We start from the raw sequence: 25068 nt of genomic DNA on the forward strand, positions 1-25068 counted from the left end.
AAGCACCCTAACAGGTTTGCTTGCGAGAGGCCGCCGCTTTCGACGACACATCCTCAGCAGCTTAACACCGCATAGGTTCCTTGAATTAGGTATGCGCAAACCTTTGGCTTAACCACAAATAATGAATAAACCATTAACTTTTCTGGGGAATGGGGCATTCTGGGGAATGACTTTCTGGGGAATGGGGCATTCTAGATAATGGTTTTCTAGGGATTGGTACATTCTGGGAAATGTCTTTCTGGGGAATGGTACATTCTGGGGAAGGGAATTCTGGGGAATGGCTTTCTGGGAAATGGCTTTCGGGGAAATGGTATACAACCATAAACTTACATTACAAAAATTCTGTATTTTCTTACGCAGAACAAAATCTTGGAACATTTTGAAATTCTACAAAATTACCAGGAAAAGTATTTTGAAAAAAGCAATTTTCAGGGGCATATCAAAAAAATCTCCACAAATGTATATTAAAATCGACAGACAGACACATAGTCACTTCAGCGAAGTTAATACTTACTTTGCCAAATAAAGTTCCTTTTTATTTTCATAAATGATCAAACAAAAACTTGCTCTTCAGCTTTAGAGGGATTAATCACCCAACTAATTCAACTAACTTTTTAAATGCAAAAAAAATATAACTAAACTTTGCTGAAGACACTATAGATAAAAAATGTTTTTTCGTGGTTCAAAGAATTTCTTTCACTTTTTGCCACTTTGTAAACACTGTGCACTGGTGGATCCTCCTGTGAATTGAAAATGTCCAAAACTATTGATTTTCATTTACCAATAGCTTCTTCAATATAATAAACTTTCCCCAAAAGTTGAACAAAATCCATTTTGACACATCGTTGAACCCCCTGTGTACTGAAAATGTCCAAAACTATTGATTGTCAACTGTCAATATCTTTGCCTTCAATATAAAACACTCCCGAAAAGTTGACAAAAATTCCCATTTTGACACATCGTCGGAACCCCCCCTATGCATAGAAAATGTCCAAAACTATTGAATTTCAACTGCCAACAACATGTCCTTCAATAGTTATTTATTTCTAAACAATTGAAAGTTAACCGCATCAATTCCAATAAACGGGAAAGTAACGCAAAATGTATCGCGATAACCACCGATGAATTATCGACGATGGCGATGAAACCGATGATACATTATCGTTAACGGAGTTTCCGATGACGTAGACGGGTAGTTAGCGTTATCGACGATGACGATTAATTATCGATTAACAACCCTGCAGGATAAGTTACATGAAGTTAAATGGAGGCACTCACGCACAACATCAACGGTACGGATCGTTTTGACGTGTGAACGGGTACAAACGCATTTAACTTATCCTGACGGAACGGTGACGTTCCGTTGACGGAAGTTGATGTATCGTCTGAATCGTGCTTTAATCGTACTTAACACGACCGTACGACCTATCGTATCGTGTATGAGCCGCATCAGGGTCCAACTAGCGAATCAAATTCATTAGTTTCACAGAGGATGTGGCTCAACCAGCGAAGCACATCTGAATAACAAAAAAAATCAAGTAGGAGACATGTGTTGTCCAAACATTGTTTATCATTGCATTAACTTTAGAATAAATTAAAATAAATAAATATTGAAACTACGACTATTTTGAACAGATTTACAAATTATGCCCTCGTTCAATGATTTGTTAGGTTGTTATACTCCTAACAAATCATGGAAAATATTTATATAAATTTCATTATTGTACTCTCTAAAGTATTCGGAATAATCGCGTAAAGTTGGTCCAGCTGAAACCATATTTTGGCTTCTTTGATTCTTTGCTATCTATGTCGAGCCCTTCATTTATTGTTTCGTTATCTTCTTCACTTTCATCGTACTCATCTTCTTCATTTTCTTCTGCAGGTGTAACGAACGTTTCTGGAAGTAGAACACCTTTAATTCAATTGTGTCGATATTGCTTAGGTAGGCGTTGCTAAAATTAACCTTCAGTGACTCTCTTTGATTGTTTTCTTTCATCGTCTTCGTTGTTGTCATCGTCATTTTCGGTGCTCTCATCATCGCCTTCGGACACAATAGATTCAACAAAAGCTGAAATTTCGTCAGAGTTATCCTCATCTTTATGCTTTATTTTTGATACTGTGACATTTTTATTGTGCACCTCTGGCACACCTGCTTTATATTCTTTCGTCGGTTTTTTCTCTTGAACATTTTTACGACTAGCATTATTGACACCTTTTTTATGCAAACTCGTGTTCCTTTTTTTTTGGTTGGTAGTGCCAAGCAGATCTCCTAGCAAATCTTCTTCCAATAAACTGAAGCCGGTATAACTCGGATCAGATGATTGAATTTCGGATTCATCCTGCTCAGCAACTTCATCGTCGTCATCATCATCTTCATCATCATCATCATCTAAGAGCGCAAATTTCATTATATGAGCATAATATTACAACAGTAGGCTTACCATCGCCTAAACCAAATGAACCCAACAAATCATCAGCTTCATCATCATCCTCTTCATCATCATCTTCTTCAACATCAATGTCCTCAACAGGTGGCAATGGCTCTGGTTCAGTGACCGACAGGCCACGTGGGCCAAATTTGAAGCATGATACCCGAAGAACCGCCTCGATTTCGTTATCTGCGCGAAGCTCCAATCCTAGACAAGCTTTAAAGAAATCATCTGCTCGTCGACTTATACCATAGATTCGTCCACAAAATCGATTGAATCCGCCAGGTAATGGCATACACACAGGTGTAGCTTTTCGGCCTATTTGAAAAATGATTAATTGAACGGTGTTGACGGATTAGTGCTTTATATTGTACTCACCTGAAATTACACGATTAGCTAACACTCGATCGCCAAATTTAATTCCAATTGACATGCGATTTCCATCTAAGTATTGGATAGTAGCGCACCCAGGCCCTTTAACCGGAACAAGGGGCAGCAGAAAATCACGACAACAGTTACACTCGTATGTAGTACATTTGCAGTAACGGTTTATTGGATTGGCATCATCAACATTGACAACAGGAGCCTCACTAACGGCTTCCTGAGGAACTTGATTTATTTCTTGCAATACCTCATTGTTCTCTGAATTGGCCTCCTCGTCTGCGTTTGCATTGCTAGCTTCATTGCAGTTAACTTCGTAGCAATTAACTATTTCACTAGCATCTGTCTCATCTACCGTATTCGACTCTGATATATTTCCATCCACTGCATTTTCGCTATCGCTATATTCCTCGACATCTTGTCTAAGTACAATAGGTGATTTATTAGTCAACTTTGATATTTTGGCTAGAACAATAGAAATTTTTGTATTGAGTCTAACGAATGGTAATAATATCATACTTTCCAAAACTCTTCCAAAGGACGAAGAAATCAGAGCTAGTACGATCATTAAGCTTTTGAGCTTCATTTTATGTCGATCTAAATAGAGAAGAGAATACACATTTAGAATGTATCAATGCACAGTGGTCCGAGTCCCGAATTAAGGATGAGAAAAATATTTGACTAAACAATATTCGTTCTGGATTACCCTTTTATACAATTGTGACGTTAGCGCTAAATGGAATATTTGTAAGGAAACCAATTTTTGTGTTTCGTGTTTTCTTCTTCTTCTTCTTTTTTCTACTCGAACCGTCACACAGAGGAGTAACTAGAACAAATTCTTGGCCAAAAACCAAAATATTTTTTTTTTCGATTTTTTTGTTTCGTTATATTTTTTTTACATACCTAAGAACCTACTGTATAACGTGGCAAAATTAGGAGTATATCAAAAATTGTTAAAGAATTTTTGCATGTATGCCCAATGGTGATATTTTAAGGGATATTTTAATCGTTTTCGTTATATATTCAGCAAAATCGCTTTCTAGTGATGATGACTGTATTAAATAAGATAATATTATTACAAACGGGGAGTGGGCGTAGCGTATTGGTAAATCGATTGCCTTGTACGCAGCGCACCTGGGTTCGGGTCCCGACCCCGCACATAGGGTTAGAAATTTTTCCTAAGAGATTTTTCTAACCCGAAGAGGCGAATGACCTTAAGGTTAAAACCTCTATAATTGAAATAAAAAAAAAAAAAAAAAAAAAAAAAAAATTATTACAAACGTAGTTCAACACAACCGTTTGTTTAACTTCAGCTTAAAACTAACTAAAAAAAGTAAACTTGCTGTGTATTGCACCAACTTTAAAAAATACCTTGTTTGAACATTTTATTCCAAATTTGAATTATAAAAAAGTTACATTATACGGCTAGATCCGGCAAAGTTGCTGAAGCAGTATTACAATACAAGATTTCAGCTATTCAAAAAATATTCGAACTCTTCCGATCTTGTCCGATCCACCAATCCCAAGCGATTTGAAAATATTGATATTTATACTAATTTGAGGTACGCTGAAATGCTGTAGGGCCAAATACTATGTTTGCCAACATGTATCTCTATGAAAATATGCACAGGCGTCCCTTTTCTTCTCCCTTTCCCACTGATCAAATGTTTATGCAACTGGAAAAATAAATGTATTCACAAAGATCACCTAGAAATGACTAGTATTTGAAAGGATATAGAAAATTGGCCTCTGCACTGGTAAGTGGGTAGATGCCAAATTGTTCCAAAAACTAGTTATTGTCTATTTTTAGTTCATATTAAGGCATAATAACAACAATTGCAGCAGCAAATAATTTTGGCCAGGATTCGACCCCAATTACTCCTCTGTGCGTCATAGACTTTTCTACGGCTCATGTTCATACACGCCACATGACACAAATACTACATCACAAGCTGGTGGAAAATAATAAACAAAGACGGCAAAAGTAAATGGGATTGTTTTCAACCAGGAAACATCATTAGTGTTCGTGAGACCGGTCGCAAAGAACTCAATTCTTCTGACAGCTCTGTATAAGAGCTAGTAACACAGACTATATGCCCTGTTAACCAAATTAACGACTAATGAGATGACTGTATTTGTGCTGATTTGTTTAGTTTAAAAATCCATTTTGGCTTCTCGTACAAAAGCAATGATTTCCTTGTATAGCATCATATTTTTGGTTTGAAAAACATTGATGAGTTTTTCAAATTTGTTTTCAAAGCTGTACTTTAAACGGAGTGTTTCAAAACGTGGACAATGTAAGATTATATGTTCCGCTGTTTCTGGTTCAGAGCAGATAGGGCAATCTTAATCATCTTCTATCTTCATTTTTGCTAGCCAGTATTTGGAAAAATCATGCCCAGACATTAGACGGTTAAGTAATTTGATGTCTTGGCCCTTAAAGTTTACCCCTTGTACCATGGGTCTTTTGAAAAGTTCGGCTGGATATTGTAATATGTTTTTCCTTTTTCGGCTGAGTATGACTGATACTATTGTGAGTTGTTTTTTAAACTGTATTTGAGCATCCCTCAGCATTATCTGATTATCTATCCGTCTAGTCGAAGATAGGCCGTGTTTAGCAAGTTCATCCGCGATGTCATTACCTTTTATGTCAACATGACTAGGAATCCATTGCACCGATCCATTGTTCTCCCTCTTTTGAATGCTGGACGCTGTCTAACATAACACAAGCGGCTCTCGAGTCCGTGTATATGACGAAATCTTTAACATGTTGATCTTCCACACAATCCAATGCCACTCTGATCGCTTTGAGTTCTGCGGATGTTATGCTCGTTTCGTTGTTCAAGCGGTAACTGAGACGCTGTTTAGTATTCTCAATATAGATGCCTATTGCACACGCCGTACCGTCCTTGGACGCATCAGTGTATATCCTACCTCTGCCTTTGTGCACACCACTCATTGCGAAAAGGGCAGCTTGCTTTAACTTCCTGGGGTTAGTGTCTTGTTTAGCTGTATCCAGTGCTTCCAGATGTGTTTGTATATTCACCGTCACTCTACCGTTAAGCTTGCAGACTATCATAATGGAGTTGAACATTTCTTTGTTCTTATAAAATATTCGTTCCATATAGGTGTAGCTGTCCATGCTTTCGATCTTCGTAGGTATGTCTATCGCTTTGAGTTGCTTTGCTACTGTATTGTTCCAGGATATGTATCTTGCTATCTCTCGTTGTGTCACGTATTCGAATCTTAGCTCCAGTGGTTCTTGTCCGCTTAAAGCTGCAAGTGTATTTAAGGGTGTCGTCTTGGTTGCCGCAGTAACTTTCCTCAAGCAGTGGTTGTTTATCACTGATACCATTTTGCGGTTCGTCGTTTTTGCGTTGTTGTAAACTGAGCTTCCGTATTTTATTACACTTCCGCATAATGCTTTGTGTATTCGGGTAAGCGTCTCTGGATGCGCTCCATTTTTCGTCGCATTTAAAACTTTCATCATATTCAATCTATAGCACTATTTAGACTCTCGGTGAAAATGAACGTGAACATGTGTTGAATATCTTTCATTGTTCACGGTGGATGACGCCGTGAACAGTTTCACCAGTGAACAACGATTTCACGCTCAACTGGCAGTTTACAGTTTGTCAGAATGCAATCTGGTATTCGAAGGCGAACGTTCACCGTGAACAGCAATGACATTTATATTCACCACTTCGTATCAATTCCGTCCATCGCCGCGTTTACACTCCCGGTGAACAAGTGACACATCCACTGCGAACATATTTCACCGTGGAATATTTAAAATGATCGGGGAATAGGAATATTATTGCACTGATTCAATTATATCGAATAATTGTGCATGGATTCGCTAAGTATATTAATGTACTATCGTTTAGATCCAGTTTCATCAATTTCTATGCAGTAATAAGTGAGATATTGGAAAAACAATTTGGTGCGCATCGAGTTCACGTTCATTTTCACCGAGGGTGTAAATAGGCCTTATCTTGCACTTTTGTACGAACGCTCTTAATGTGTACGCCGAAGCTTAGGTACCGGTCAAATATAATGCCTAGGTAATTATGATTCCTAACTGTTTCGATATGTGTTCCATTTAATGATATGTTTAGCTCCTTATCGTTATTTTGGAAAAGTATTGCTTTCGTTTTTTCCGGATTTATTTCGAGGTTCAACGACCTCGCTTTGTCGCAAAAAACATCCATGTACTCCTGTGCGGTTTCATTTAGCGAGTCAAGTCTTTTTGCTCTGACCAATATTCCGAAATCGTCCGCATATTGCACGAGGACTACTCCCGTTTTACTTATGTCATGAAGTTCTAGAGTTTATATATTAAAGAGGGTTGGGGAAAGGGTATCCCCTTGTGGAAGCCCATTGGTTACCGTTCGACTGACAACTTTGTCTCGTAGCTGCATGGAGATACGCCTGTTCCGTAGGAAGGAGGAAATCCACTGCTGAATGTCTTGTGGGACATTTATCCTCGATAGCGTTTCTTCTAGTTTATCTACCTTAATAGCATTGAAAGCGTTTGATTGATCTACGCATATTAATGCCGTGACGAACTTGTCTCGCTTACTCTGCTTAATCCAGTTGAGCACGAAGGAACCGCATGTATTTGTTGATAATTTTCGTCGAAATCCAAAGCAGTTTTCAGGGAGAGTGTTTTCAGTGTCGAGGAAGGTCTGGAGTCGCTCCAATACAGCAGTATTTGCAATTTTTGTAATCGTAGGGACCAATGAGATTGGTCGTTTACCGGATGGCAGGTTTCGGTCGCGATTCGGCTTAGGTATTGCTACCACTTTGATGGATTTGAGGGCATCATCGAATAGGCTTCTTCTCCACATTCCGTTTACATCGTCAATGATTTTTTTGGTTACGTCTGGTTGTAGTTGTCTGAGTAGTTCGTATGTTAGTTTGTCTGTCCCTGGTGCTGAAGGTTTTCTTTTGTTTGTCAGAATTCTTGACCAGTTTTCCGTGGTCAATAGGTCGTCCGAACTTATTGGTATTGGCCAATCATGTGGTTGTGGGTAATGTTTTCCAAAGTGTGTGTCTAGAAATTCATTTGCCATCTTTTCGTCATCGAACAGTAAGTTGTTCTCCTTTTTGTACCTGCGTTTACCTGTTAGTCGGAGAACCTTCATCCACAGCTCCTTTGAACTGGTGAACGGACCTACCTCATCTGGAAACTCTTCGAACTTTTTTCTTATTTCCTCCCGTTTCATTCGCTGAAATGCTGCTGCTTTGTGTTTGAATTCGATAAGGTTCTGCACACTCGATACACGGTTAAAATCGTTTCTTGCTGTATTTTTTGCTTTCCAAGCTTCGTCAACTGCCGTTGACCACCAAAACTTTGGGGTTTTCACTTCCTTTTTCCTTTTATTCTTATGTATCTTTATTGCACACTTTGTGGGGTCTTGCACGGTGCGCACTTGCGATGTATCCAGTGTCGCCATTTGCTGCAGAATCTTTTTTTTTTTGTCGTAAAAATAACTTCCATTGTTCTTTTTTCCCATAGTTCATTGTATTCTTATGCCCATGTGATGGCTGCCAATCCCGTAGTTCAACACGCTCCATTCTAATGTTCCAAGCAATTGGGTGGAGCAGAATGTTAGGTCGATTGCTGAGGACCTCCTGTTTAACTGTAGTGGCACATAGGTACTGGATCCGTCGTTCATAACTAAGAAATTGCTGCTGTTGATAATATCCATCATTACTTCTCCTTTTTTGTCGCATACTGCATCGCCCCATGTTGAATGGTGCGTATTGAAATCGCCACCAATGATGACTTGTTTATAATTATTTAGATTTGTGTATATTTTCCGAATATCTTTTTCATATTCTGCGATTGAGATAGCTGGGCTGACATAAACTGATGCTATAACTATGTCCAAATGTGCAACTCTGATTCCGACGACTTGAGTAAGTCTTGAAACCACTGGTATCGATAATATAGTGTAATTCGAACTGTTGTGGAGCAATATTGCAGCCCCACCATAGTTATCATCCTTAGAGTGACAGATGAAGTGATAATTTGGAAATTTATATGCGTTAGAGTTCTCTAGAATAGTTTGCGTCCATGTTTCCGAAAGTATAGCTGCGCTGTATCCTTCGCCAATAAGTTCACGATTTATTTCAGCTTTGTTTTTCGATAGGCTTTGAACATTCGCTTGAAAAATTTTAAAAATTGTGTTATCCATTTCAATTTACCAGCATTTCCTGAGCGAGGTCAGGATTCTTTTTTATATCGTGTACCACTGAATTAGCCAGATTGAAATGTTTTCTGGTGCATACTTTTAACATCTCTTTGATTTCATCTTTCGCTCCTAGCATACCAACAAAATCGGTGTAGAATGACATCACCGATTCCCGGTGAGATCTGCTGTCGACTTCTTGCGCTTGTTTTAACATTGTTTCCCAACGTTCTTTGTCCGTTACGACGTGTGTGTTGTTCAACGCTGAACCGTTAGTGTTTTCGTGTCCTGATGCTCCAACAATCAAATTACGTTGTTTGCTTGTTGATTCTGCAAACTTCTCCATTCGTACTCATTTTCCTCGTAACTGTAGATTAGTTCTCGGTTGTTCTTTGTGATTTTTTACCGCAGCCTGTACTGATCTTCTTTCCTGGTTTGTTTGACTCCATTGTTCTCTCAACGGGTCCTTCCATGTAAAATTTCCTTTCGTCATCGAAGCATAATTTTCTTCGATGGTTGGAAATTCTTCAGCGTTACGTAGAGGTTCGTACATATTGTGGTTTATCGTCGGAAATTGTTCTCTGGCTTCTATGTATGTCAGGTTCCTTTTTGACATCAGAAACTTAATGTCCTGTTGTCGTTTACGTTCAGGGCATCCTTCATCTGTTGATGTATGTTCTTTGCTTCTGCAATGTATGCACCGTATTGCATTCTGGCAGCTGTTGAGTTTGTGTATACTATTGAAGATTTAGCGTGTAAGTGTATTAAATTAAACTTTTTCATTTGTTTATCTGGCTCTTTTCCGTTTACTGTCATTAGTTTAGTTTATTTTTGTGATATAATTTTTGTATTTTTTTTTGTTTAACCTAGTATACTAACTTCAATAAAACTACTACTATTTAATTAAGCAACGTACACTTTCGGAAAACATATATTCATGTGAACGTTACCGTTTAAGATACCATGGGCCCACTGCTGTATAGAGACCCAGAAATCCAAAAGAGACCTTCTGCGTCCACCCCGGAACATCCATACCAGGTGTTGGGGCTTAGCCTAGGTTCTTTTATGGAACCGGAATTAATTATCTGGGTCCAAGGCAGCCATGCTTCTTAAACGGTAATAAAAAAAATAAATAAATTTTGTAACGGAAAAACCGCAACGAAACAAAAGACGGAAAACGACCGCATTAATAACTAAACCCCTTAAAAAACCCAACAGTTTGAACAGCGAAAATTATACCACCTTCATGGGATATTTTGGCTGCTCACCACTACTGTATCCTGCAATGGTCGAAACCGGGAGAGGGAGAGAGAATTAGAGAGGTGAGGACAGGAAAGGGAGAGGAGATGGATAAGAAGGAAGATAAGGAAAAGTCAGCCGATGGCAGACCAGAGAAGGGACAACACGATTTAGCCAGTGTGTTACCCCAAAAGACAGTTTGCTACCTTGATTAGCCGAAAATAAGCAACCAAAACCCGTCTAGTAAATGTGTGCAAAATTCCTACGGGAACGAAGAAAAATCTTTCGGTGTAGTATTCGTAGGGTGAAGTGTGTGTCCAACCAGAAGACGACCCCGATATTATCCGACGGACGGCGCCATCGGCTGGACGAAATCTCCGGGAACGAGTACGTTTTGGTGGAACCGTCTGGCACAAGGATGCGGCTCCAAGAACCCCGAATTCCCCACCGCCACCTTCCACATAATGCAGCGCAAAACCCCTCGTCGCCAAGCGCCGAGATCGACGCACATCCCTCTTCGTTCTGGGAACAGTGGACCTTCGGAACGTGGAATACAACTATCGGCGAACTAACCGACCAACGCCGCCTGCCGGCCGGTAATTCATCGCTTCTGGTGAGTTATGCCAAGTATGCTATTCTCCTCTCCCTCTCTGCCGTTCAGCAATGGGCCCCAACGTACGACAAACCGCATGGTACCGATGCAAATAAAATTGTAATCAAGTGAATTCTCTTTTCATTCAGAGCCAGTACTCCATTCAAAGACATCTCTCGCTAAATTCGCTTCGAAACAAGGAAGTTCGGGTTCATCGAGTCCTCCCCAGGCGGTTGCCGACCCTGAGAGAATATTCATTGAGCTAGTTGGGTCGAGTGTGATAACCTGCACTTACCATTGGCGATCCCTCTAAAAATACAAATATTCTAATCTTCAATTAGAATATTTTACCCGTACTCGGGGAGACTCGAAAATAATTCGTCACGTGTCTCGATCATTTTCCTTAGGCTTCCCTCCTGGAGTCCCCGCGTGAGATGGAAACTGTTTGAACCATTGTAATAGAAGAACGCGTGTATATAGTTTGTTGGAAGCCACGTTGAGTTTAATTGTGTTACATTGTTCTAACGCACCTCCTTGAATTCCATTGTGCGCGGGTTAGGATCATTCGTTCACGCGGCTTTCTCAGATAAAATATTGCGATCAGTAGGGTTTGTCAGCGTATGGTAAATGCGTAAGATGTTTTCTAGGGAGAAGGTACTAAAAAGGTACGCCGACGTGCGAGTAGATTTTTATTTAACAAAAAATGGTGAACTGCTTCAAAAAAGTATGGCTTGTGAAAGCTGTGGGCGGTTCAACAGATATCAGCAAATTCCGAGTCACAATTTTGGCAGTCGAAACAGTGCTAAGTCTAAGCAATGGAGAAAATTCCGAGCGGATCAATTATTTCCAATGCACAGGGTGGCCAAAACCAGAGTAATCAGGTCACTCCGAATCGATCAACAGTTTAGCTAATCATACCAACCCCAACATTTAGAGTAGCCTTATAACTCCCAGTGACTGCTACCGGTACCATCGCCGAAGTTTCAATAACTATTTCAACAACAACCGCAAGATATTCCAGACCAATTTCTTTACCCTTAATTCAACTAGTATGACTGTAACTTCAGGTATTCCTCATAATCCATTTCTCCAAGCAGAACCCACTCTGTTTAATCAATCCTTGACAGATGACCTTAGCCCTACATCGTTTGCCAATCAGATTTATAATACTGTAACCAGCGCAGCCGATTTGATTCGATCACTTTCATCTCCAAACCCATGGTACACTAACAGGTACTTCGAACGAGCTATCTGCTTTCCGAATGCTCTGCCGCGATGTGTGGTCTTAATAACCACTCGATCGGTTTCCGCATAGTACTAAGATTCGAAAAAGAGAAAGTCATCAGTCAGCCAGACGATAATGTGAACTTTCAATTTTTCTATGGCGCCCTAAACAATTTGTACCCACCCCAATTCACCCATTCGATACAAATTATAATGGAAGATGGTAATCCCCCATGAACGAAGGGAAGTAATTTTAAAATAATGTCATTATCATTCTACGCACATAGGAGTCGCGAAAACCTTGGTGTTAATCCGACAAAACTATTTCTGATCATAACGTGAATAGGGGCTGGAAGACCTTGAGTTTCGGGAGTGAACTGCAAACAACCTGAAGCCACCATAATTTATTCGAATTATCAAATTATACACAACACTCCGTATCCATCTTTATTGATCCAATCGGCAGGTCCAAAATTGACATGACTCCCTGCCGGCCCCGCTTGATCCCTAAAACTACGATAACTACTGATCCCTAAAACTACGAAACTACTGAGAGAATATTCATTGAGCTAGTTGGGTCGAGTGTGATAAGGCACTTACACAGCACTGATAATCCACTGTGTTTTCGTGCCGTAGAGTACATTTACCGCAACGTTTCGCACCTCTGCAATTTTCAGTACGGTGTCCATATCGCAGACACTTGAGGCAAATCACGACTTTGGGTGTGAATGGTGTGACTCTGCTAGCGCAACAAAAATTTTTTATTCTTGTCGGTAGTTCATTGGCTCTGAATGTGACCATCAATCGGCTCAACGGGACTCTTCCAAGTTCGGGGTCTTTTCTCGTCATCCTTACGATATTAACAATCGGAACCTCACATTCCGTATCCGCTTTGGTTTCGTCTACACCAATATCTACGGGAATGCCGGAAACGACGCCAGTGATGCAAACCAAGTGTTTTGGTATGTATGTTTTATATACGCTACTTCCAGTGTTTATGGTCTCCACTAACCTGTTGGCTTTAACGTAGCTGCTTAAAACACCATAATCTTATGCTGTCCAATGTACTTCATATCGGTGATGTATTGTTTGAAATCTCCCATATTACGGAGCATTGCTCCGAGCGAGAATTTGTTTATCCTTTCGATTCCGCCGTTTGCTCGTAGTTCAAAATATATGCGATACGGGGCGCTGTCCATACTACAGTACTCGATGTTCGTGAATTCTTCTTTTCAATTTTTGGATTGTCTCCGTATTTTCGTCGTTATATATATATATATATATATATATATATATATATATATATATATATATATATATATATATATATATATATATATATATATATATATATATATATATATATATATATATATATATATATATATATATATATATATATATATATATATATATATATATATATTTAAATTACACCGTAACACAGCGAATCACGACTATATAATTCTCCTAGAAATCTCTTTTATTCAAAGTAAGCACTTATCAGTGTAAATTTAGAAAATTGTCCAAGAAAACTAATAATTCCGTAGCTTCCTCAAAAAACATCCGATCACACGCGACGCGAAAAAACGAATGTTCGTGTTTTCAAAAGCACGATTAATATATCCATATTAAATTTGCAAAAGGGCGAATAAGATTTGTAAACAAACTTTTATTTTGATGGTTTCTCTTAATTTACAATAATTTCGAAGCAGAAAACAATTGAAATTACTTCTACGAAGGGTAAAAATTTACATTAACGCATATTTTTCATGAAATTCCACTCTGCAGCAGACTAATGAGCGAAACGTTCGTTTACAAAAAACAATTTCGCCCTTTTGACGAATTAATATTGATTTCAACTATCTGTTTTGTACAAAATGTGTGTTCAAATGTGTAGATAATAGCCAATTGCTTTATTTTTCACTTTTTTACATTTCTTACAAAAGAAATGTATAGGATTCGCTCAAACTTTGAAAACTTTTTCCGAGGCCCGAAGGGCCGAGTCTCATATACCAATCGACTCAGCTCGACAAATTGAGACAATGTCTGTATGTGTGTATGTATGTATGTATAAAATGTCATGTAATTATCTCAGCAATGGTTGAACCGATCTTAATGAAATTAGTTTCAAATAAAAGGCCTAACATTGCCATTTGACACTATTATTTTTGATTTTCGATATGTTGTTTACTTTCTGAGATATGGGCGATTTTGTCAAAACACAGCAGGTTTTCGCAAATAACTTTCAAACAATATAATTTGTCCCACAAACTGCACACAAATAGAAAGCTTGTAAAAATACCTTTCTAACAAGCTATAGATTGTCTAAATCCGTGTACGAGCGGCGGAGATAGTGAACATTTTGTATTATTAGTCCGCGCTTACTAATTTCCCCTAACTAAAAATGAGATTGTTTCATACAGAGTATTGCTTCACTGGTGTTTAGGGGCAAAACTAAACCGATTTTGAATATCGGGGTATGAAAACACATCTACGTGATTCAAGGAATTCGATGTTGAGAACATTTTGTGAATTACCTTTATAATAAATTAACTATTTCTCAAAAATCAATATATAAGTTCACTTCAAAGACAAAATAATGTGTTGATAAAGAAACAGTGAGTTCTAGTATTTATCCCTTGGATTAGGCATTGCGTTCAATCATGAGGTAAATGTTGGATTGTATATCAATACACAGATCAACAAGTAATTCACCTAGTAGTGAGATAAAAGATTTCTCATATAATTATACTCGTGGCGTCACCGAAAGCAACTGTATGTTTGAAGCCCAAAAATCTAGCGAAAATTTAACTCTTTTGCAAGATTTAGGTTATACTGGTTATGGCGCAAAAATTACTACTTACATTATTTATGATAAGAATGTAAGAAATCAATATATCATAATTATATACCTATAAAAATAATGTCACTGCATTAACCATCATTTGCCATTCCTCACACGCTCCCCCCCTCCATCTCTCTCTCCCTCCCCCCCCCTCTCTCTCTCTCTCTTACTCTCTCTGTCTCTCTTCTATCGCATCTATCTAACTATTTCTGTATCCATTTCTAAGTTGTGTGATAAGATCTTCTGCCAATCTGAAATATTTATTAATTGTAATTGTGAAGGTTTGAGAAAACAAAACTATTTCTTGTCTGCTGCTACATCAACTCAACTTTAATTCAATTCTATTCAAAGCCTGTATCTACACTATAATTAAAGAAATTCATGGCTATATCAGAAAAATATTTGGCTTAACTGGGTAATATGAAAGTTTGACGATGAAAATTTTCAAAAGAGACATTCCACGTGCGATATTTAAACTATTCGTATCTCTATTGAATTTTGAATTAAATATATGCTCAAAGACTGAAAGCTGAATCCAGAAAGATTGGACTTGCCATCAACGTTTCGAAGACAAAATACATGAGAGGAAGAGGTTCTAAAGACGACAATGTGAACCTCCCACCCGAGCTAGGATTGACGGTGAGGAAATCGAGATGGTCGACGAATTCATGTATTTGGGTTCACTGGTAACCGACGACAATAACAGCAGAGAAATTCAGAGACGGATCTTGGCAGGAAATCGTGCCTACTTTGGACTCCGGAGGACGCTCCGTCGAACAAAATTCGCCGGCGCACGAATTTGATTATCTACAAGATGCTGATTAGATCGGTAGTCCTCTACGGCCACGAGACCTGGACTATGCTCGTGGAGGACCAACGCGCCCTTGGAGTTTTCGAACGAAAGGTTTTGCGTACCATCTATGGTGGCGTGCAGATGGAAGACGGAACGTGGCGCAGGCGAATGAACCATGAGTTGTATCAGCTGCACATTCGTTGTATTGGTATGAACTTTCATGAAAAATAACGGATCAAAGACCAAAAATATCCACAAATTAGATCCAGGAAAAGAAGTCTCCCAAAGTACCCACTCTCGATGGGGGATGCAACTACAATGTGTCTTCTAACTTATCGTCGTCCATGTGTGGATATACTGAGTAGTTTGAAACATATTTTTTTCACAGTATTGGTCTGTATAGGACTTATTTATCCATATTTCCTGCACGAGAATTCCGAACGAAACAATATGAAAGCTATAAGGATGAATGGAAAGAGACTGCATTGCAATCAACTGAATGCACGGCTTTTATGCTATCGACATAGCCTAGACATTTCACACTATTTACTTCAATGCAAATAAAAACTTTGAAATATCTACCTGTCTCATTCACGAATCGTATTCTCCCTGTCGTTCTCTGTTCAAGGGGCTTGAAAGCACATGTGACCTTGTCTCACTTTACTGTATTCAATTGTGCGTTAAAATACTGGACCTGTAAATTCTATTCTGTACATAAATCTTTTTTCAGGAATATGTGACCAAAAAGTAAACTTCGAATTCCAAAGCAAATTGAACATTCCAGGTTCCTGATAACTAATTAAGGTACAGCAATAAAGTAGAAACACCAGATAATCTTAAAACGACGCCGTCAAGTAAAGACGCATGTAAACAAAAATAATAAAACCAAAAAAAGATGGAAGCCCTAGAAAGTCCATTGCATATTTATTAGCCTTATCTCAGAAGATGGGATTTTCAAAAACATTTCAAAACTTTCTGATGCAATGGTTCTCAAATTCGTACAATCCGGTTTATTCATTTTCTTTATTCAAAAATGTTTTTAGCTTCAAATATATGACCATTTCATTTTAATTAATTATTTCATTCAGCATCTTTTAATTCGTTTTGTTCATCTGCGTTCATTTTACTTATTTTATTCGTTTCATTCTTTGGATTCACTCTGATCAGTTTACTCTTTTTGGCATTTTACTCATATCATTCATTTAACTTATTTTATTAATTTTTTCCAGTTTATTCATTTTGTTCAGTTTCTTCATTTTAATAATCTGACTACTTTTTCAGTTTTAATCATTTCATTTAAATAATTTATTTGATTCTTGTGATTCATTTGATTCATTTGATTCATTTGATTAATTTGATTCATTTGATTCATTTGATTCATTTGATTCATTTGATTCATTTGATTCATTTGATTCATTTGATTCATTTGATTCATTTGATTCATTTGATTCATTTGATTCATTTGATTCATTTGATTAATTTGATTCCTTTGTTTCATTTGATTCTTTTGATTCATTTGATTCATTTGATTCATTTGATTCATTTAATTCATTTGATTCATTTGATTCTTTTGATTTATTTGATTCATTTGATTCATTTGGTTCATTTGAATCATTTGATTCATTTGATTCATTTGATTAATTTGATTAATTTGATTAATTTGATTAATTTGATTAATTTGATTTATTTGATTCATTTGATTCATTTGATTCATTTGATTCATTTGATTCATTTGATTCATTTGATTCATTTGATTCATTTGATTCATTTGATTCATTTGATTCATTTGATTCATTTGATTCATTTGATTCATTTAATTCATTTGATTCATTTGATTAATTTTGATTTACATTAATTTTTCTACTCATTTTATGAATTTAAAAACCTATTATTTCATTTTTTACTTTACTTTTTTCTTTCGGTCGTTTTGTTGATTTCTATAATTTATTCAGTTTATTCGAGATTGTATTCGTGCAAGACTAGAAACTGTTTTCATCCCACCTCTAGTTGGGTGCTTACTTCTCGTGAGTTCTGCAAACTAATCCAATAGAGAAATTTGTAAGAAATGTCTCATCTCACTGCTAGGTGGATTAAACCGGTTTTTGCCAAAACCTTGCTAATTCTAACTAACGTTACTTTTGCAAAAAACAGCGATTTCATTTCACTGTTTTTATGTAATTCTGACATACGTATACTAATCAATAGTGCCAAGTAAAGTATGATTAACACGATACATCAGGATTCCGTCACCGGTACGGAACGTCAAGATTAGTTACATGCAGTTAAATTGAAGCATTCACCCACAACATCAACAGCACGGAACATTTTGACGTACGGCATGTGTGAACGGCGTGAACGGGCACAAGAGAAAAGTATTAAACTTATCCTGACGGAACGGTGACGCTCCGTTGACGTTGACGGAAGCTGATGTATCGTCTGAACCGTCCTTAAAGCGTGTCGTATATTTCAAACCGTTTGAAGTGAATTACCAGCAAATGATCAAAATTCATTCAAACTTCCTAGGCTGTATGTGGTGGTCTGGACAGGTGGTCGGTTTTGGATTTATACGGATGTTCAGTGAGTTAGTATGAGGGTCATTTGGTGCATTTTAATTTTCCAAAGTTTAGCTGCAAGTCTGGCATTATTATAAAATGTATTGAATACATTACCGTACATTTGAACAGTATTAATTTATTTTGGTATCATGTAGGCTTTTTCCGGCAACGTGGAAGCGGTTCTGAATTAGAGGATTCAGTGGATACGAAATGCGCTACCCATGTATGTGAAACATTTATAGTTGATGATACCTGCCATATGGCACTTTAACGATGATCTATGAACAATACGAACATGTAAAGTCATCAGGACACACGGTGAAACTTTTCGACACATTCCGGTGATTCCGGATTTTATCGGACGAAATTTTAAGTGAATATTCCTGTCACGCGGCACATCAAAGTACACCAGCTCGATTTTATACGAACAATACTATCATGTAAAGTCACTCTGGCACACAGGAACACTTTATGATCAATTCCGGTTATTCCGAAATCCGGTTTTTCGGATCAAACATTTTTGTTAATCATTTCTGTCATGCGACATATCAAATAACATCAACCCTATAAATTATGGAAAAGGCAAATTCAAAGTTAAATGGGGACACTTTATTAACGATTCTGGAATATGGTAGTTTGGACCAAACAATTCTAGTAATTATTCCTGTCACGCTACACACCAAATTCTGTGATCTGTGAAGAATGCAATCATATTTGAAAACATTTGGATACAGTGTCCTACTTAACGATCGGTCCCGGTAATTCCGGATTCCGCTTCATTGATAATTTTTTTTAGTGAATATTCCTGTTACACGGCACATCAAAATACATCATGTCGGTTGTCTGTAGACTATTCAAGCACATTTGAACTCTTCCGAGCATACAGTTATTCTGGCGTTGGTCGTGACCTGCCCCGTGTCATCTGATGACTTTACATCTGATTTCATTGTTGGTAGATCGAGTGTGTTGAATTGCAGGTGTATCCCGTACAAACGTTTCACAGGTATGGGTTACCTATTTTGGATCCACTACGTCTCTCAGATGGTTTCAAAATTAATTTAGACCCTTTACATATACAATTTATAAATGTTCATGTTATATTAATACCAGTCTTCAAGCTATGCATTGAAAAATCAATTAAACTGACTTAAATTTGCCTCGAAAAGACCTCATGAAATTGTCGTATAAATTCCGAGCCGAATATCTGAACAGTCCAACTCATACGGTTTATGAAACGAATAAATTCCGGATCAATTCAAAGTGATTTGAATGGAATTTGTTTAGAAATCAGATAATTGGAACCAATTGTGCACCGAAATAATGAGCAATAATACAACAGTGGTTAAAGTTTTGAACGAAAGTTTCTACCAAGATATGTTCATACATTTGTGATATAAAAATCTATGTTGAAAAAGGCTAAGTTCACTGCTTTACAGAAACAATCAACCCTATACCATCATATGGAGTTTGACAGCGACCAACATATATGGGGCGTTATAGCTATAAAGCCCCAAAGAATTATGTTCGGCACTATACACGATATTCAAGCATTCTACACGACGTTTTGCATCTTGTGGGATGATTTAGTACCATATAATTCAGAAAATAAACATTTTAAGCTACCAGTACACTGTTTGTCATAACGTGAAATATTTGATGAAGCAAAATTTGATATACCGTGTTGCGTCTCGGCTTCGCCTCATCAGAAACCAACACTAACTTATTGTCGGAATAGATTATTTTCACCCTAGCGAGAAATTTTGGTTTTTACCAAATTTTCTTCCTTAGGGTGAAATATAGCATAGTGCTTTCGCATAGGCCTGCTAAGCCAAGACAAGTTTCGGTTTCACTGTGTCTCATCAAATAAACGTGTTTGACAAACAAATTTGACAAGGCCAGTACACGAGATCTACTGTTTAACAAACTTTTTTCATCAAATATTTTCATTGATGCGTTACCGGACGTTACGCCTAATATTGTTTGACAAACATAATAAAACAAGTTTGATGGATCAGTACACTGTTTGTCAAATATAGTCAAACCGGCGTATACGTCAAACAAATCGCCATGCGAAATTTTTTTTGTGCTGTTTCAACTAGATGAATTTTCAAGAGTGCAAAACAGGGGGGTGTCACTCCTGTCATCTGCTATGGAGATATACAGACTTTGACAGTAGCCAACATATGTGGGCCTAGCCGCTTCTAGGCCCATGTCGCCCGTGCAATAGCATTGGGTTGTTTTGATTTTAACAAAGGGAGATGTTGGCTAGTACGAAATGGCTGCCTAGCAGGGGCCTGGTGCAAACACATGAAATATTTGTGTTAGCGCAGGGATGCCAAATGATTTTCCAGAAAATTTGTTTTATTTTTATGAATGAGCAACTATATCGCACTCCTTTGTTCGTGATTATGCAGTGTGATCAAATACAAATTAAATACGCCAAGGTCCCATACAAAAGGGTAATCATTTTATGACTCACCACGCAATCAAATTGGTCTACCCTTCGTGTTGACAGGTCGAATTGTAGAAGAAAAATTAATTAGGAAGCGCTGTTCGATCAAAGCATGCTGTTCATATATGATTATATAGAGTACTTGGCAATCTGTAACTGCATTTGTGTGTTCAACGATTTGTTTTCTTCCACCAGCCACAGGTGGAGGAAAACAAATCGAAAATAGCTTTTCGGTCGATTTTTTTTATGATGGAACCTGACCAACCGATATAGACTTATCCAGCTGCGTTGGTACTGTGCCGTTTTGACGTTTGGATTGGGAGGAAAACAAACCACTCTTGGGCTTAAGGGGAGGGCGGCAGTATAAAATTGCGAAATCTTGGTGTGCGTATTTGAAACGTCAGTACGTCTCCTGAATAAGTTTTACAGCGACATAGAGCATTTCAACACCATTATAAATACTTCATGCGAGCTATTTCGAACGTTTAAATTGGCTGAGTTTTATATATGTCAGCTGGAGGAAAACAAAACCCCAATTAGTGTGTGTGAAAGGAATTGCATAGAACTCTACAGCGACAAGGTCTACCCCAAAAAAGTTTAGACAGACTTCAATTGGACAAAAAATGATTAGAACGGGAATTTGAAAAATATTTAATCCTCTTGTATTGTTGGACATACAAAACGATGAACACGGTATGGATTTTAGTTGCATTTCTCGCTCACTTGTTTATGTACTTTCTCACATTTACAGTTAAGTGACCACATTCCTCCCACAGCTCCGACAGGTGTGGTTTCTGCGCTGGCCTATGTAGAGCATTCTTTCGGCGCGTGCTTGCCGTTACGGAAGAACGATAGGAACAAATCAGGTGCACCCTGACGATGCCAAATTTCTTCATTGTCTCGCTATTGCAATCTAACTACATTACATGTTACAAACGCCGCCGAACCCTCATACACCAGCTAATTATTTCCGAAGGCAGCTTTTAGGTTCGGCCTAGCGCGGAAAAAGTTGACATCAAAGTGGATCCAGAGTTAATACATGAGGACGCGGACGATGAGCGATCAGATTTCGAAAACGCAGTGGAAGATGCCGATGAATTAAACATTTTCCTTTGGAACCAAAAACCGAAATGCGCATCAAGGGAGAGAACGGGAAGATTTACGTTATTAGGGGGTTGGGAGAGGAAAAAGTTGAAATAGGTGATTTGCAGAGCGTTTTCGTCGATTTATGGATCCGGATCGCAAGATGAAACAAAATAGTTCGAAGGGAGAAAAGGGATCTGATGGATTGCCGCTAAAAAGGATCGTTCATTACCCATTCGGAGCCGATGTCCATATTGTAATAAAGAGTTTGCGGACAAGTACCTGATGACGACGCACATTCGATGGCACACGAGTAGGTTAAGGTTTTACTTAATTTCTTTTCTGTAAATTCCAATTATATACTGTTTACTGTTACCCAACACAACTAGATAATGGTATAGGACGCGAAGTCGACATGCTACCCGAGCACAAATGTCGAGTATGTAGCAAGGTCTACCGATCGGCAAAAATTTTTTCGGCTGCACGAGAAGTGGCATGCCACCGGGAAACTGTTCGATTGTCGCGATTGTGGTAAAAAGTATAACACATATGTGGCCAAATGCAAGGCTTCTAATACCGACGTGAAGAAAAAGATGTAAGCGTGTAAAATCTGCAGCCAAACATTCAAGCATCAGCAAAGCGGGGTGTACCACATGAGCAACAAAAACAAACACAAACGGTTCGACAGAGGTTTTGAGAGATCTGGAGACGGACGAAGGAGAGGCGATTTGCCGAAACTAAAATAACTTTCTCGTTCCCAAATTGTTAAAGCTACCAAGCACAACACCGGGCAACTTGAGCAATTTTTCTTGAGTATGTTTTTGGCAAGTGGTGAGGATAGTGTACGCGTTTATTGGGTAGTATTTGGCGCACCAACATTAGTAGCGTAAATATCCAGCGCCAGACGCAGGTTCCGTTTGATGGATTCGATGGAATCGCTATCGACAGACTCTTCATCATCTCGACTTCCATGAGCTCATTCAGTACTTTATGATAAAATAACAATAGTCAACACAGGCTACGGTCCGACCAGGATGTAGAATTCAACTAGATACATTCGACAATAATACCACGCAAGACTGGCAGTATACTCAACTGCTGTATGTCTTTCAAGAGCAGCTGATTCTTGGTGAACTATCGGAAAGGATTCAAAAGAAATGGCATTTGCTTACATTTGAGCATGTATCAAACAATTGAATTCAAATAGTTTGTACCTTTCCGATTTATTTGAGGCATGATTTTCCGGGAAAGATAAATACCAACAATATCAAAATAGCGCCGATTTTTTTCAACGTGGCGAATGAATTATTTAAAGTCACGTAAATAAAACAATCAATCAATCAGCCGAATTTCAAACCTTAACTTTTTTCGTTTTGACAACAAATTCTGTCAAAACAAATCAGTTTCGCGTACGGCGTATTTTGCTATCCTGAATGAGCAAAGCACGTTTGTCAAACTTCTCCATCAACAAGTTTGACAAATTTCTCCATTAACAAGTTTGACAAACTTCTCCATCAACAAGTTTGACAAACTTCTCCATCGACAAGTTTGACAAACTTCTCCATCAACAAGTTTGACAAACTTCTCCATCGACAAGTTTGACAAACTGCAGCGTTACGCTGTTTTAAGTTTCGACAAACTGGTCAGTACACTATTTGACAAATAATCGCTTTGACAAACACGAATGAAAAATTTGGCAAACTGTGTTTGATCAAATATTTGAAGATCCAGTACACAGCAGTTCAAATTTATTTCACGAAAGATGTCAAATATTTGACGTTATTACAAACAGTGTACTGGTAGCTTTACGGAGATATGATTTTTTCAATCAACTAGAAAAACTCTAGTAAGAGAACTGCGGAGAGAAAAACAGCATTTTTGGCAACGTATGCCCCGACATTGTATGGCAACGCGTCCAATGTTATAAGGATAGGCAATGTTCGATTGGATTCGTTTTTTGACAGCTAAACGCGAATCCAATCGATCCAAAATGGAGTCTCCGCAGTTCTCTTTCTAGAGTTTTTCTACAATCAACGTACCGCCACGCGCTTCGCTCGTACTCAGACTTGGCTGTATGAAGTTTTACACACCAGCGCGTTGTGTAATACCATTGACACACATGTGATTTCCGTACAATGATTCTCATACCACGTTGTACTCGTACAGCGGCATTGTGACACACATGTTTTGTTACCGCTGTATTACATTTTTTAGTAGATTCAGAACACTAGATAAGGATTGTCGCTGGTGTTCCCATTGTTTTCGCCTCGGAACATGTTTGTTTTGCTTTCGGTATATATCTGTCAAGTTATCGAAAGTCTCTCTAGTAAAAGTCTTTGGTCCGCACTTTTGGTACACGCAGAAAAATATGGCCTGCTTGTAACCACAAACCGTTTAGTTTTATTTATTTATTTATAATTAATTAATATCAACAGACACAGTGTGGTCCTAATGATAATTTCTTAATCTATTTAAAAAGTCAAATTGTAATCTGCTACGTGGAATGTGAAGATCGAACTCGGATGAAACTCTGTTGAAGGTCCGCTGCAAACCAATGATGGCACCGTTCACTCCATAGTTAGTCCGGCGAAGAGGTAATCGGAGGAATAAATTATTGCGAAGGGCGCGGGGGCGAACGTTCATGTTTATCGCACTGAGAAGCTCGGGGCAGTCAATTCGATCTTGCAAAATATCCGAAATCGTCATAGCACGGAATAGATCCCGTCGCACTTGCAATGTATCGAGTCCAATAAGCAAACCCCGGCTTTCATAACTTGGCAGCTGGTGAGGGTTGCTCCAAGGCAATCGACGAAGGGCAAACCGAACAAATCTGCGCTGTACTGCCTCAATTCGATGGACACCGTTGAGATAATGAGGGTTCCACACAACTGAACAATATTCCAGAGTTGATCGAACGAGTGAGCAGTAGAGAGATTTCAAGCAGTAAATATCTGAAAAGTGCTTGGATATTCTCATTATGAACCCCAAACAGCGTGATGCCTTTGCGACAATATAGCTGATATGCTGTTTAAACGTCAGTTGTTCATCGAGAAAAACTCCGAGATCTTTGACGCAATTCGCTCTGTCAATTGTGGATTCAGCTAGACAGTAATCAAATCGAATTGGCGTTTTTTTCCTCGAGAACGTAATGACCGTACATTTCTTGGGGTTTAGGGTCATTCGGTTGATCTCGCACCATTCCGCAAAGGTTTCCAGTTGGCGTTGAAGGAAAGCTGCATCATCAGTATTCCGGATTCTATGGTATAACTTGAGGT

The 25068-nt window shown here is 38.2% G+C and overlaps 1 protein-coding gene across 8 annotated transcripts in view; it reads right to left on the minus strand.

The window, feature by feature from the left end:
* Positions 1 to 326: 326 nt before the first annotated feature.
* LOC131678068 (uncharacterized) overlaps positions 327 to 25068 on the minus strand; it is a 133498-nt gene continuing 108756 nt past the window's right edge. For 6 of the 8 annotated variants that reach the window (XM_058958201.1, XM_058958203.1, XM_058958198.1 and 3 more), the window contains 5 exons: positions 3330 to 3407; positions 2808 to 3275; positions 2442 to 2747; positions 1964 to 2389; positions 327 to 1912 (listed from right to left, as the gene is read on the minus strand). In XM_058958201.1, coding sequence (XP_058814184.1) covers positions 1731 to 1912; positions 1964 to 2389; positions 2442 to 2747; positions 2808 to 3275; positions 3330 to 3396 — 1449 coding nt within the window. In that variant the 5' untranslated portion in view covers positions 3397 to 3407 and the 3' untranslated portion in view covers positions 327 to 1730. Of the gene's footprint in view, positions 1913 to 1963; positions 2390 to 2441; positions 2748 to 2807; positions 3276 to 3329; positions 3408 to 3516; positions 3646 to 25068 lie in introns of those variants that run through there. The other 2 variants (XM_058958205.1, XM_058958200.1) reach the window with 2 other exon arrangements.

The sequence above is a fragment of the Topomyia yanbarensis genome, chromosome 1 (genome assembly GCF_030247195.1).
Source record: "Topomyia yanbarensis strain Yona2022 chromosome 1, ASM3024719v1, whole genome shotgun sequence".
Taxonomy (NCBI): domain Eukaryota; kingdom Metazoa; phylum Arthropoda; class Insecta; order Diptera; family Culicidae; genus Topomyia; species Topomyia yanbarensis.